We start from the raw sequence: 15,661 nt of genomic DNA, 5'->3' as shown, positions 1-15,661 counted from the left end.
AAGGTTCAGCATGCAACATCAGAACATGGTATGGAAAGACATCAGAAGATGGTCAAAGCAGAATCAGAACATGGGTCTATGGAAGCATCAGAAGAACTTGAGTTCAGAAGCAGAAGCACTGAAGTTCTCATGGTATCACGCTCAGAAGCACTTCAAGGTCAGAAGACAAGAAGATGCTATGCACCAAGCTGTTTGACTCTGATGATATTCAAACGTTGTATACACAAACATCAGATCAGAAGCAAGTACAAGTGGCAGGCTACGCTGACTAACAAAAGGAACGTTAGAAGCTATTAAAGGCAACGTCAGTAGACACAGCGTGAACAAGGCTCGAGGTAGATGACAAAAGCGTGAAACATTAAATGCAATGTTGTACGGAATACGCAAAGCATTAAATGCTCCCAATGGTCATCTTCTCAAGTGCCTATAAGTATGAAGTTCTGATGAGAAGCAAGGTTGACGATTTCTGTGAATATTAACTTGCTGAAACGCTGTTCAAATCAAAGCTCTCAAACTTCATCTTCATCAAAGCTCACTACATTGCTGTTGTAATATATTAGTGAGAATAAGCTTAAACATTAAGAGAAATATCACTGTTGTGATTATAGCTTTTCAGAAGCAATTGTAATACTCTTAGAATTGATTACATTAATTTGTAAGTAACTAGAGTGATCAAGTGTTGATCAGGATACTCTAGGAAGTCTTAGCTTGTGTCTAAGCAGTTGTAATTAGAGTGATCACGTGGTGGTCAGGATACTCTAAGAAAGTCTTAGCTTGTGTCTAAGCATTTGTTCCTGGAGTGATCAGGTTGTGATCAGGATACTCTAGAAGACTTAGTCGTGGGCTAAGTGGAAAACCATTGTAATCTGTTGCGATTAGTGGATTAAATCCTCAGGTGAGGTAAATCACTCCGTGGGGGTGGACTGGAGTAGTTTAGTTAACAACGAACCAGGATAAAAATAACTGTGCAAATTGTTTTTATCGTTCAAGTTTTTAGACTACACTTATTCAAACCCCCCCTTTCTAAGTGTTTTTCTATCCTTCATTTTTATTTCACTTATTTTCGGACATCAATTTATTTCCAATCCTCGATTTCTCTTCTCATCCCATATTCTATGATTGGCGCATGGTTGCTTATTTAATTTTGCTATTGGTTTAGTTATTTAAATTCTGCTATTTAATTTTCGTCATTATTTAAATTATGCCTTTATTTAATTACGTTATTAATTATTTTATTTAATTTCCGTCATTTAAATTCTAGAAGGTGTATAAGTCGCTCATTCAATTTTGATGTAATAGTAATTAGGACTTTATACTTTCCGCATTTTACTTTCCGCACCCAAAAACTGTTTTAAATTTCTGTATACTATTAACTGCGTGGTTAGTAAAATAGGGAGTGACAACTAATAATTGAACGTAGCTCATAAATTGCAAAGATAAATATTCGAACTGAACTCACGTGATTGGTGCACACACACACCTTTAAGGTAACCACTCTTATGTTGCCTTCACGATCAAATAGTCAAGTCCCTTCGAGTGTAGGGATACCTTAGCACTTGTTGCCTTCGATAAAATCATCATAGTCCCTCGATATAAAGATCATAGTCCCTTCGAGTTGCCTACGATAAAAAATGGTCTCGTCCCTCGATGTTGCCTCGATAAATGATGATAGTCCCTTCGAATGCTGAGGTATCCTTACTGTTCCCTTAATGACTATTATATCCTTCCCCGAGACTACCTACCCTCTTTATGGTAGGGACAGTCTTGTGGCGAACGATTATTCTCGATGACCCTTCGATGACCCGCACATCCAATTGAAAGACTTTCTGCCCTTTCATGGTATGGATAGACCCTTTCGCCCGAAAGACTTAAAGAACAAGAAAGACAATCTTAGGGTAGGTGTTCTTAAATGCTTGCTCACATTCAATTCAAAATTCAAAGTGCTTTTCACACCTCCTTTCAAAACAATTTCAAAAAGGCTACGCTTATTTACAAGCTAAAGTCCTTAACAAATCTTTTTCCTATTCACACACTACACTTTCTTTTCAAACAAATCAAAAAAACAAGTGAGCTAAGCAATTAAGAGCCCATGGATAACCATGGATACAAAGGGTGCTTACACATTACCTTTGTATAATCTACCCCCCGAACTCAAAATCTTTCAAAGGTTTTTCCTGTTCTTTTTGCCTTTCCAATTGGATAAAATAAAAGTCGGTGGCGACTCTTGCTATCCGCAACATTTTGCTTGCGAAAATAATAAAGTCAGTTCACCGTATTACAGAAGCAAAAGAGCAAAGAAGAGAAGGAGCAGAGAACATGAAAGAGCTTTGGAAAAGGAAGAGGAAGAACCAAGAACTTTGCTAAGGTAAGGGGGACTCTTCTGATTACCGTCTTTTATCGGTTTATGAATAGTAGGATTGAATTTGTGTATTGTTTGATTCAATTGGGATGTATGTTAGGTTTTTGGATTTTGGGGTAAATGGTGTAGATTATATGAAATTGATGAATTGGAATGAATTGAGATTGTGTTTGATGTTAGACAACCCCAAAACATAATATAAATGTATTAGATTATGTAGATTGGTACTATTTTGACGTAACATACGTTTTGGTATGTTGGGGTTTGAATTGGAGGAGAAGAGATGCTGTCAAAATAGCTAAAAATTGAGTTTTTGAGTCTCGCAACCGGTTACGCTCAGGACGTAACCTGTTACGGTGGTGTTTTCGCAATTAGGGAAGTCTTGTTCGTCATGCGTAACGCGTTACGCTATTTTCGTAACCCGTTACACTGTAGCCTTTTGAAAAATAAATGATTTTTTTTGTTAGGCGTAACGCGTTACACTATTTTTGTAACCCATTACACTGAAGGTTTTTTGAAAAAAATTAACATTTACGTGGATGTAACCAGTTACGCTATTTTCGTAACCCGTTACGCTGTAGCTTTTTGGAAATATATTTTATTTTCTAAAATTTATAACTTTCTAAGCGTAAGTCCGTTTTGAGCGTCGTTTTGTGCGTAGGAAAGATAATTTAATTTTCTATCTAATAAAATAGCTTAAAGAGCAGTAGCTCGATTTTATTTTAAAAACCCGGTATTTGTGGTGGTGAATTATACTTGTATGCATAAGTAATAAATGTATTTATACGGTGGTGTTGCGGCAATGTATTTGCTATGTTGATGTTGTGTTTGGTGTGATGTAAGTATTACATGATTGTTTAATGGTGTTAAAATATGAATGCACTATTCGGTGTTATGTTGGTGAGTTGGTTATGATAATGATGTTCATTTTAATCGGTATTGTTTTTGGTGAGTTTATACATTGTGTGCATATATTGATGAATGTGACAATATGGTAATATGGTGATGATATTATTGTGATTATTGTGGTGATGAATAATTTGTTTTGAATGATGCTGATACATATACATACTTTATTGATGATGATGATAATGGTGAGTATGATGAGACGGTGTAGTTCATCAGATCGATGATGTTGTAAGTATGTTATATGTGTGCATTCATTCATAAATCCTTTTGGTGGCTGAATCCAGGTGATGTGTTGGATCAATGGAGGGCATAATTTCCATTGTGTGGACTTTGTGCCAGCAGGGACGTATCTTGGTGATGTTTGGATCGGTCAGATGGGTTAATCCCATGTTGGTACCACATGCATAATGTCAGTACATTACATATGCATATTGTTATAACATGATTGGATGGTTTCCAGTGTTATACTTTGGTGATGTATCTGTTGTTGTTGTTGTTGTTGATGAATACTTTTATGAAAATCTGAATATATTACAATTGGGTGAATAATAAACTTATGATATTTTATTATTTATGGACCCATAAGATTTGTTAATTGCGAATGAGACTCACTCTTACTGTTGACATTTTTCAGATTGAGGAGTAGCGGCTTTGTGCTTTGGTGAGGATAGCTCATAGAGTAGTCCTTTTAGTTACGTCGTGTCCGTGTCATGCTCTGGTCTTGTAACATTGAGGAACGTTTGCTTTAGAGTTATTTTTATAAACATGTGTTTTAGTTGTTTGGTTTATTCTGATTGGATTACGAGTCGATGGCTCTTTGGTGATGAATATTAATTGTTTTGTGTTATTCAGATTTTGAAACTATTCAGCTGTTGTCATACCCCAAATTTGTCCTACCCTTTCACTTTTATCTGGCTTATGCTTAGGCATTTCATAATCTCATGTACATACCTCCCATTAGGTCATATAACTCATCATGCATTCATTAACTAATAAAATTGACATTGGGATCAAGGACCTTGAATCATTAAGGGTTCATATAGTGATTTTGAGGTGTACATATCAAATATCATTGATTCATCAAGTTCTCCTTAGAGCATTGGACTGTGAGAGTAAGGTCTGGATTCATGGTTATTGTGTACTTCGGGACAAGGCTTTCCTTTATGCTTCAAATACTATCTTCAACGAGGAACTTTGTCAAGGCAAAAGAAGACTTATAGATTAATTTGCAAAGAATTGCTAAGAGCGTGAGCATGGTTATAAGATTAATTTGGTTTAAAGCAGGATCGTTTGCTTGTCAACATGGACGGATTGATTAAAATTATGGCTTCATTGGTTGGTAGAAGGATTCAAGGTATTGGTCCAAATGACTCCATTGTTCGTAATTTGTTCGAGGTTAATCAAAGTACAAAAGGCATATAGTCTCTATGCAATACAAAAAATATCTCTTACAAGATTCATGTGCAAACCCATTTCCATCCAAAGCCCAAATCCAAATGTTCTATCACATATCCATTGATTCGAATATCGTTCACCAAATTCACAAGTCCATACAAGAAAGCCCATTCAAACTCATTACAAAAATTCAAACTTTCTTACACTTGAAGAAATTACACAAATTACATCATTACAAACCCATGTATTACAACTACATAGAAAACTTCAGCAACAAAAAATACAATTGACTCATGTTTTCCTAAAACCCTTCACATGCATTTCCTTATGCTGTTAACCATTTCCACTTCTTCATCATTCAAAACTTCATCATGTGCTGCAAATGAATGTTATAGCCCTGCTTCAATTAATCCAGTCCTGCACCAACAAAGAAAAGCAAATAAGAGTCGAAAACAAAATAAACCGAAACCGGACCGCAATAGACAAAGAGATGCTGCAACTTATCATATAAGTTTCCATTCATAAACGCATCCTAACATCCTAACAGTTGTGTAGAAGACACATCAAGATCACCCCTTCCCTAATTTCCATCCCGTAACGGTTCGAGATTAACTTTGCATTCAAGGATCCCATGTCTTAACCCAAAAAAGGGAAACCATAACTGTTCCCAAAGTCAGAATTGCTACCTGTACATAACACAAAATGCTTCACAATTAACAAAACCGTCCACACTCATCAAAACATACATACACACATAACCACAACTGAATCCTAACCACCTAACTAACTAACTAACCTCAATTCCTAACAACCTCCAACTTCTCATAACAGACTTAACCAACTTCTATCAAGTGAAGCATATAACAGTCTAACAGAATTCGGTTACTACCATTTTTGAGTGAATCAAAATACTAACAGAATTTCAACGGAAATCAGAAGAAAAAAGCTAACCTTCCATCCCTATATAATAGGCTTCGCCCTGCATATTGAAGCTCCTCTCGATTTCGCTCTTCACCTTCAAAAATTCGTTTTCACAAGGCCAGAAGAATTCGCCATCTTTTCACTTCACTTTCACACTCCACCTCCATCGATATTCATCATCACTTCTGATCCTATCACCACCCTTCAACCTCCACCTCCGTCACCATTCCCCCATCCCAAAACTTCTTCATCATCGTTCATATACCAAGAGAAAAAGAATCAGGAAATGGAGAAAGCAAAAGAGAAAAAGAATCGTAACTGAAAAAAACAAAAAGTGGAAACTCACCTCAGAACCTTCATCTTTCTCTTTCTCGATTCATCTTCTTCAACGCGCACCAGTAATAACACAAAAGAACCTACACTCCACGATTCATTCATCAGTTCTCCAATCTTGATTTCGCAGAAAATGTAACAGAAAATCAGTATTCAACAAATCTGCAAGAAGTAGCAACAATCTTCATCGTCATCAATCCGCAAGAACAACGCTCGGCATCTTCATCAACAACGTCTCGGAACCGCGTTGCTTCATAACTTCATGCTCTGCAACAACATCATCATCATCAATAACGAACAAGGAGAAGATGAGAGAGCCACGGGATTGAGCTGAAAGAGATCGAGAGAGTTCGAGAACCGAAACGGAGACGAGAGACTTGCGCAATGAGAGGGCTGAGATTCCGCCGCCGTGAAACTTTCACCGGCACAATGAGTTGAATCGAGAGAGAGCCACCGTACCGCCGCCGTTCGTTTGCGAGTGAGAGGGAGGAGAAGCTCAGAGGATTTGAATCATCACAAAACGTAACCCTAATTCCTCTCTCTGTTTATTTGTCCAATTTGCTGTTAATTGAGTTTAATTAGCATTAAGTTTAATTAATCAGAATTAACATGAAATCAGATGTAATTAATTGACATTAATCATGCATAAATTTGTTGAATTGGACTCAATAAAGCTTGGGCTCGCTATGTGCACCCCCTTGCTATAGGCCCATACGCGCTAACACATAAATCCAGTTCATGCTAACATTACTAACACACCCCCTTTCTAGACAGATTTCGGTTTTATTTAGAAATTGTTCTTTTCTCTAATTTTGATTCATAATCCAGTTTCCCTTCGAATAAAAAATGAATAAAAATAGATTTTAAGTAGGATTTTGTGTGTATATAATTGTAGTATTTTTTTGCATTTTTTTAGATTTTATTTTGCTATTTCTAATAAATCTTTTCTTCATATATGTTCATCCTCCTTCATGTTTCGATAGACTTTGCAAAGTAATTTCGTTTAACACCTTAGGAACAGAATTTAACCACCAATTTTTGTATGATTGCTGTAGACTAACCCATGATGTTGTGTATAAAAAATGAACTCCTAATTCTTTGTTTTGATTGGTATTTGGTTTGCTTTGTTTAGCTCGATTAATATGCGTTTCTAATAGATACTTGTGACGTTTGTGCTCTCAAATTGAAATGCATTCATGCTATAATGTTGGTTCCTTTTTGTACATGTAATTAGGGATGTTTAGAGGTCCTAAGACCTGGAATTGAAAATTTTAATGCATGTTTTCTTATTTTACTTGATTTTTCTTTCTCACATGTAAATACCTTGTTTTTGGTTGACGATTGCATCGTAACTTGTACAGATGACCCGTAATTTTGTGTGAAACCCCTTGGCATGATTTTGTGATTGTTTAGGCATCTAGTAAAGGCTATTTGCTACTTACTTGTACCATTTGATTGCATGTTTCTAACTTCATTCACAATTTGAAACCGTTTAGCTAGTATTAACCTAGTGTTGTCTAGTTTTGGTTAGAGTTTTGTATTGTTTCATGCTAATTGACTAACATAGATTAACATAGGGTATTGGAACATAATGAATGAGTTTGCTACTGACTTCAAGCTTAGACTATGTGTTCACTTGCTTTTTGCTTCGGTTAAATGATGTTTGTTCGCTAATTGGTAAGTGACGATTCATGCGATGCTTTGGTAACTTCTTGTGAATACTCTTGTGTGATACCGTGATGCTTTTGTATTTGATTTGGGACATTCAATCCCTTGTTTTGCTACTGACTTGGAGCTTCTTTCTCTTGTTTCCATGCTTAGCCTCTCATTTCTTACTTTGATTTTGATTACATCTTGCTATTGCTTGCCATGTTCCCTTAGACTCTTCCTTCTTTGCTAAGAGGAATTGAGATAGGATAAGTATCCTTGACCTTAGGGCCATTATAGATTAGAATAACTTAGATTAGAATGGTAGATCTAGTTCCCTTTTGCATTCTTTTTCTTTTTCAACTCTTTAAAACATTAATAAACGGAAGATGCGAATCACGTTAAGCAAGCGATAGAGAAATGAGTGGGATTCATTCCCTAATCTATTTCTCAATCACTTAGTGGCATAGAAACGAGTGGGATTCATTCCCTAATCTGTTTCTCGGTCACTACTTAATGGGAGAGAAACGAGTGGGATTCATTCCCTAATCTGTTTCTCAAACATTAATTAATGGGAGAGAAATGAGTGAGATTCATTCTCTAATCTGTTTCTCAAACATTACATAATGGGATGGAAGTGAGTGGGATTCATTCCCTAATCTGCTTCTCGATCATTATAAATTTTATGTGATTCGAATCGTGAAGTAAACTCCCTTAAAAAACACACAACCAAAAACACTTAAAACACATAACAATGGTTCAGACTAAAGCAAAGTAGAGAAAGTGGTGAGTGGCCCGGTATTGGGTACTGTTCATCACTCATCTACCCTAAAAGACACAAACCAATCCCTTTCTTCTTCTTAAGGGCATCGTTATCTCCGTTCCATTGCATCCTAGGCTGTCCCCTTGTGCAAGAACGCGAGCGTTGACTCCGCCCAATTAAAAAACACAAAAACAAACAGAAAATCTTTAGCCGAGCTACGGTAACTCTGATTCCTGAAAAGGATACGTAGGCAGCGGGGTAGGGCCCGTGCGAGTACAATTCTTTATTTTCCCTACATTTTGCATTCATTTCGCATTTAGACATAGACATAGATACACACCCTTTAGATAGAAACAGACATAGGTGGATACCATCGAGTACGATGGGCGCGAGGGGTGCTAATACCTTCCCCTTGCGTAACCGACTCCCGTACCTTGATTCTCTGGTCGCGAGACCCTGTTCCTTCCTTCGTTAGGTTTTCTGATATTCCTTTCCCTTATGGGATAAATATATTGGTGGCGACTCTGTTCATTTTTCGCGAGCGTGCGACAACTGTGTTATACATGGTTACTGAATAACGTCGTTTTATGTTCCTCATAAGGCATGACATGATTGAATATTTTAATTATTTTGGAGTTGTAATGCCCTTGTACATGTTTTACTCTGAATTTATTTAATATTTCGTGGGGGGTTTAAAAGGGTGTTACACTTAGGGGGAGACTCTGAACAAGCATAAATAAATTTTGGGTATTAATAGATTCAGAGGGAGATGGTTAAATTTTTTGAATTTGCGTTCTAATGGCGATTACACTGTATGAATTGTTTTATCAAAATACATGGTTTTCTCATCATCAAAAGGAGGAGATTGTAATAACAAGATTGGTTCTGCATCTGGCCTTGAGTTTTGATGATAATTTTCCATGGTATTTTAGAGACCAATTGTGTACTCTAATGATTTCTGTCTAGTGTGTAGCTTTTGCTAAACAGGTTCTGAATCTGGTAAGAAGGCATGTGACTTCATCAGGTTCTGAACTCAACACTCTGGAAGAATACCTTTGATGTGTTACAAAGTAAGTCAAGATTCTAGAATGCTTCTTATGAAACGGTTCTAAGGAGCGTTAGTACAAGAGCTTCTAATTGTGAATTTGCAAGGAAGCTTTTGAGGCATTCTAAGGCTTTGCTTATATTATCCCAAGTTCTGAAGATGCTGAAGACAAGGTTCTGCTGAAAGAGTTCTGAAGATCTGAAGACATCACTTCTGAAGACCAAGTGCTGAAGACTCTAAAGACAAGGTTTTGTTGAATAAGTTGTGAAGACTCCAAAGACTTAGGTAAAGAAGACTCAAGTTCTTATCCTTCTATACTATGCTTCAATCAACATACAATCAGAAGCCTCTAAAGATATAGAAGATAAAAGTCAAGACTGACTTGCGTGATATGGTGAGTATAAAAGTACAAAGTACACTGTGACCTCTACTCTAATAAGGTGGCGTAAGGACAATCTTTTTGTACTTGTTGTCTGCCATTCCCACCATGACCGTTGGGGACAAAAAAAACTGGTTTTATGTTTCCTATTCTACCCTCCAACAGATATATTCTTCAGCTATAAAAGGAAGACTTGGAAGAATTTGAATACAACGAATCAGTTCTACAAAACTACACCAAAGCGTTGCAAAAACTCTGTTGAGATATTCTTTGTATACTTTTGTATTCTTAGCAAGGAGCTTTTACTCATATCTTGCTTTCAACACTTTTGTATTGTTGTACTTAAACATTGTGTAATCTACTTGTTAAAAGCATCTCTGTATACACATCTTTGTAATCAACAATTGTTGATAGGTTCCTTGAGAGACTAGGTTTAGTCAGAATTCTCGAGAAGACTTTGGTTGTGGTCATAGTGGTTTGGCAATAAGGATCGGTTTAACTTGTTGGGATTGTTAACAAGGTAGATCATATTTATTGTGGTTGTCTGCAGCTTGACATTAAGGATCGGCTGAACTTGTTAGGGTTGTCAACAAGGTTGATCGGACTTAGTGTGGTCGTCTGTGGCTTGGCAATAAGGATCAAAGGACTTGTTAGGCTTGTCAACAAGGTTGATCACAGACTTATTGTGGTTGTATGTAATCGATTGATTATATTGGGTTATGTCCTTGTGGATAAGGTAAATCACCTTGCGGGGTGGACTGGAGTAACTTAGTTAACAGTGAATCAGGATAAAAAAACATGTTCAAATTTTAAGTTATGTAAAATAATAAAATAATTTGAACATGTTTTATTTTCCAACATCTACAACACATATAAAATAATTTTTAAAAAAAGCATACATGAAATACTATTATAGTGATATAACAAACGAGTAACACCAGCAAAAATTAAGTTTCATATAACAACAATAACACTCTTTATTTAAAAAACTCCATAATCCAAAAGTTACGAACACTACATTCATATTTGATGCCACTAAATCCAACTCTTGTTGCCAAATCTTCAAATTCTTGCTTACTTCGTTCTTTACCACCTGGATTTAGTGCCATCATCAAAACATCCAATTGAGAGATACACTTGGAAGCATATCCATTTTCAGGTATAATAGGAAGAAGCGCCTCCAAAACAATCACTTTTCCATCATCAGGAATAGCATCATAACAATTCTTCAAAAGCTTTAAGCAATGCTCATCGCTCCAATCATGAAGTATCCACTATAAAATTTATATACAAATTCATCTTGTCATTTCAAAATAAAAAGATTTAACATTATATTCAATTATTCACAATTATGAAAGCATCAACAATTCATATATATTCACCCACCTTCATAAAAATGGCATCTCCTTTAGGCACATTTTCAAACATATCTCCACCAATATGTTCAACTCCTATCAACATCAAGTAGATTTAGCAACTCTTATATACCCTATTTGATATTGAGTAAAATAACTTTCTTCATTATCATAAACAACATGTAAAAGGTCATAATACCTGGATAAGAAGGAGCATGTTCTATGACATGAGGCAAGTCGAAATTAATACCCTTAATATGAGGGTATTTGGAAGTAACTGAGTTAATGTTGACCCCAAGGCCACCTCCAACATCCACAAGCTTTTTTACATTATCAAAACCTTTGTAGCATTCAAGAATCTTCTTCATAACTACTTTGTGTAGCGGGGAAAATCTGAGATCTGAGCCATAAATTGACTCGACTCAATATTTCAGTGAAAGTCGCCACCGCGCTTTATTGTTTCCAAAGGAAATGGGAAAAGAACGAAAAAACCCAAAGTTTGTTTTTAAAAACAAAAAGAGATCTTAGGTACGGGTGTTGATTATACAAGGGGAAGGTTTTAAGCACCCCTCATATCTGTGGTACTCCACAGGAACCTTTTGAAAATCTGTGTTTTATAAAAGATATCATGTGCAAAAGAAACAGTTTGTTTGAATTTTAAAATAAGCTCGGCAAGACTATGTCTTGTGCCTACATACCTCCTCGGTGCAATGGAGAAGTCAGAGCTAATGTAGTTCCGCTTTTAAAAGGGAAAAAAACGTTTTAAAAGGAATAAGCACCTTTACCATCGTCGGGGCGAATACTCAGCCATTGATTTTAAACATGAGAACGAACGAATTCTTTGCGTCACTAATGAGAGAAGGGCGCCAACTCGGATAAAAATCGACAAGTATGCCACTAGCTCTCTCACGTGGAAAAGATTTCGTCGTGTCAATCAATATTAAAATCGTGGGGCATCGCAACTAATGACAATGATTAATTGTGCTTACTTTTTGAAAGAAAATGCCAACAGAGGCTAAATATAGTTTTTAAAGAAGATTTTAAAAAGGATTTCAAACATAAGAAGTTTTTTAGAAAAAGAGAGGAGACTTTGAAAATTTAAGAAGTGGGAGGAGATGAAGAGGCTATCCTAGTGCGAGAAAATAAAAGTTTAGGGAAAAACGATCTGACCAAAATAAGAAGTCGACACTTGACACATTGAGTCAAGGAAGAATTCCCATCCTTTGGACTACCCACACAAAACCAAAATTACCACTTAGGGACCAAAATGAACTTGCAAATCTTCAAAGAATCACATAAGTTTCTGACAGAAATCGGACAGAGTAACGGTTGCAAATGGGCGAAATCCTTATCTTAGTGCTTTGGAATTAACCTTCAAAGACTTTTCGAGGAGATACCTACACACATCACAACAGCAATCCAACCAGACAAAATAACAAGCAAGATAACAGTCAAATAATGATACACAGTCCATTGGTCCTTAAGTGTTTTTTAGGTTTCATGTTGATTATTAGTGTTTTAGCATAAAAGTAAAGTATGGTCCAAGTGGACAAAAGAAAAATAGCGGAAGCATAAACATACGTCCAAATGGACAAAATAAAAATAGCAGAAAGTAAATATGATGATATGATAAATATAAGAGCGGTAAATATAAAGGACAATATAATTAAATGCGGAAATTAAAATTAGTCGTTAGTTGTTATGTTATCAAAGTTAGTAAATAAAGATTAATAATGGAGGAAGGATGAATTCGGATTTAAATCAACCACATACAACTTCCTTTTCATTTTTAATCTTTTATCGATTCGGGACAAAGAAAAAAAGAAGGATAGATGAAGAAGAAAGAACAAAAATAAAATAAGAAACTAAAATATAAAAAGAAAACACAAGGTAAAAAACAAAAAAAAATAATAAGACATATAATGATAATGGAGGAAGGATGAATTCGGACTCAAGTCAACCACATACGACTTCCTCTCATTTTGCTCTTTGATCGATTCGGGACAAAGAAAGAAAATGAAAGATAGATGAAGAAAAAGAGCAAAAATAACATAATAAGCTAATAATAAAAACAAGGTATAAAATAGTGAGACATATTTTTTGTGAATTCTTTTCATAATTTTTGAAATAAAAACAAAATTAATATAAATTTCTAAAGTTAGAAACTAATTAAAATGAAAATAGTAATATAAAATAAAGCAGAATAAATTCCAGCCATCTGATTTAGTCAATTGACTAATTTTATGTAGGATCTAGGATCCAGAACTAAGGTGCATAAAAAAAAAAAAAGAAAAACAAATGTGTAGAGAATCTCATTTCCGATCATCTTCTCAGATGAGGACAAGTGGCTCCGATAGCCACTTGTCACCCACACAATAGCGGCGCAGATCACTAGGCAAAGGGGAAAAGAAAATTTTAAAAAAAAGCTGTTGGCAGGATGTTTCACGTGGAAGATAGTGAGCCAAACAAACATCATCACCATAATTATTATTACTATTAATGATAGCATTCATTTTCTTTCTCATTTCATGATCCAAGAAATAAAAACAAATAAAATTTCATTAAAGCAAGAGGAGAAAGAAACAGAAATAGGAAGCACTCAAGCAATTTGCGGTGGAGAAGATGAAGACTCACGGCGGAATAGATGAAGACTCACGGCGGCTCACATAAGATCACAGCGGCCGGAGCTTCTCCGGCGCGATGGCCGGAGGTAAAAAAACCCAGAAACGTAAATTTTTTTTTACATCGTTCTGTTCGGTTTCCTCTTTTGATTTCAAATGTAAAACTAATTTTACAGGATTGTTAATGAAAAGCTTGTAGATCTACAACAGAAATTTGAAAGCTATAAATTCAAAATGTAGCACTATCAGTGCAAGAGTCACGAAAATAAAGAGGAATTCGGGTTCAGAAGATGGAGAACAACCTTTTAGTGTCAAGAACTTAAAGAACGACAGAGGTTATGGATTCCGGTGCGGTGGTTTTGTGTTTCCGGCGGTGGTTTTGTGTTTCCGACGGTGGTTTCCGGTCAGGTGAGTTTTTGTGATTTTTTTTTTGAGTTTGTTCTGAAAAGTTCTGAGCCAAAAGGTCCCTTGTGTCAGTCTCAATCAATGCTTTTATAGAGTCAGAATTCTTGGGTTTATGCTGAGTTTCCTCTCCTGGGTTTTTTTTGATTTGAAATCGGTTCCTCTTATCTTGCTAAGGCCCATACGAAAATCTCTTCTTCAATCCCCAGTTTTTTATTTGCAATGTTTTTTTTTTGCAGTTTCTGAAAAGAGCATTGGGCTCAAATTGTGACAAACTTGGATCGGGAAGTTGTGGAAGTCCAATTTGGCTCTGCAACCTAAATCCGAAAATCATCAAGTTATTCCAATTTTATTTTTTTGCACTCGTGTTGCTTGGATGCTGGATGGGCCTGGATTTGTACTTTGGTGTATGAATGATTTTTGTTGAAATTATTAATTCTTCATTTTTCTCATTTTTTCATATGATGATGAGATGTGAATTTTTCTTGAAGGAGGAGGTGAACCCGATGCCAAACCATGAAGCTTAGAAGAAAATGGTAGACTTGTGAAGTTGTAAACCAAGAGTTTTGCCATGAATTTGTTCTTTGAATCTTAGACCATAGGAAATCTCAAATTATGCTTCTTGTAGGATAAGAAACTTTGTAATTTGGTATAGGAACCTTGAATCCATCTTGTATTTTTGAAGCTTTAACTTGAAGAAAATTGGATTCTTTGAATGGAATGAGGACTCTTGTTTTGAACCTTGTAATCCTTGAAGTATTTTGGAGTTGAAACTTGTATGTTGAAAGACATTGAATCGAAACCCTTACATTTTGAATGTAAACTTTGAATTCAAATCATGAATTAGATTGGTAGAGTTTCCTTACAATCTTCAAAGTATGGTAAAGAATATTGACCTCGCTTCAAGCAACAAAATAATTCTCTTTCCGTTTGATTTTGAATTTGTGAATCTCATTGAAAGAATATGAATGTCTTTAAATTTTCAAGCGACTTATGATTGAAGAAATCCATTCCAAACAACCCACTTTGCATACCTTTCTCAAACCTCAATTAGAAACATCACCTGAACTTCTTGATCCTCTAACTCCATCTGATAAAGAAACAAAAGTAAACAAGACATATTTTTTTCGAATTTTGATTAATGGTTAGTGAAACATAATAGAAATAAATAATAAAGAACGAACAAATAGGTGCTTGGTGATTCCCCTGAAGGTGAGCTAGAAAAGAAATAGGCACTAGAGAACCTCATAAATGATCTTGATGTGATTTAAGCAGAACTTTGAGATGCGGGATCTTAGGGTCAAAAATTGGGGTATGACAGATGCCCCTATTTAAGTTTCTTCCATCTGGAGATATGAAGATTGAAATCTTCGTCTCGACGTGATTGAAGAGACTTAAATACAGAATACACAATTTTGACCCTAAGATGCCATGCAATGCTTATGATTATGAATGTAATGCACATGACTTCCATGAGAGGGAAACAAGACACCACTGGGGAAAGAAAACAAATTCCGCTGGGGGAACGAGAC

At 35.7% G+C, this 15,661-nt stretch overlaps 1 protein-coding gene and 1 long non-coding RNA gene across 3 annotated transcripts; one reads left to right on the top strand and one right to left on the bottom strand.

The window, feature by feature from the left end:
- Positions 1-10,728: 10,728 nt before the first annotated feature.
- On the bottom strand, positions 10,729-11,474 carry LOC131648638 (cathecol O-methyltransferase 1). The gene is made up of 3 exons (XM_058918379.1): positions 11,306-11,474; positions 11,138-11,202; positions 10,729-11,025 (listed from the first exon to the last, which is right to left on the bottom strand). The coding sequence occupies exons 1-3, from the start codon at positions 11,472-11,474 to the stop codon at positions 10,729-10,731; spliced, it is 531 nt and encodes a 176-aa protein (XP_058774362.1).
- A 1,972-nt stretch (positions 11,475-13,446) lies between these two features.
- LOC131649387 (uncharacterized) lies at positions 13,447-14,931 on the top strand. 2 transcript variants are annotated; one of them, XR_009298205.1, is made up of 3 exons: positions 13,447-13,816; positions 13,904-14,135; positions 14,621-14,931. It is a non-coding gene; the product is annotated as an uncharacterized LOC131649387 (long non-coding RNA). The 2 variants fall into 2 exon arrangements; XR_009298206.1 differs by having other exon boundaries at positions 13,449-13,816; positions 13,920-14,135.
- The last annotated feature ends 730 nt before the right edge of the window (positions 14,932-15,661 follow it).

The sequence above is a fragment of the Vicia villosa genome, linkage group LG2, assembly GCF_029867415.1.
Source record: "Vicia villosa cultivar HV-30 ecotype Madison, WI linkage group LG2, Vvil1.0, whole genome shotgun sequence".
NCBI lineage: Eukaryota > Viridiplantae > Streptophyta > Magnoliopsida > Fabales > Fabaceae > Vicia > Vicia villosa.
The sequence above is the reverse complement of the archived record's forward strand: the minus strand, read 5'-3'. Positions and strand labels throughout refer to the sequence as shown.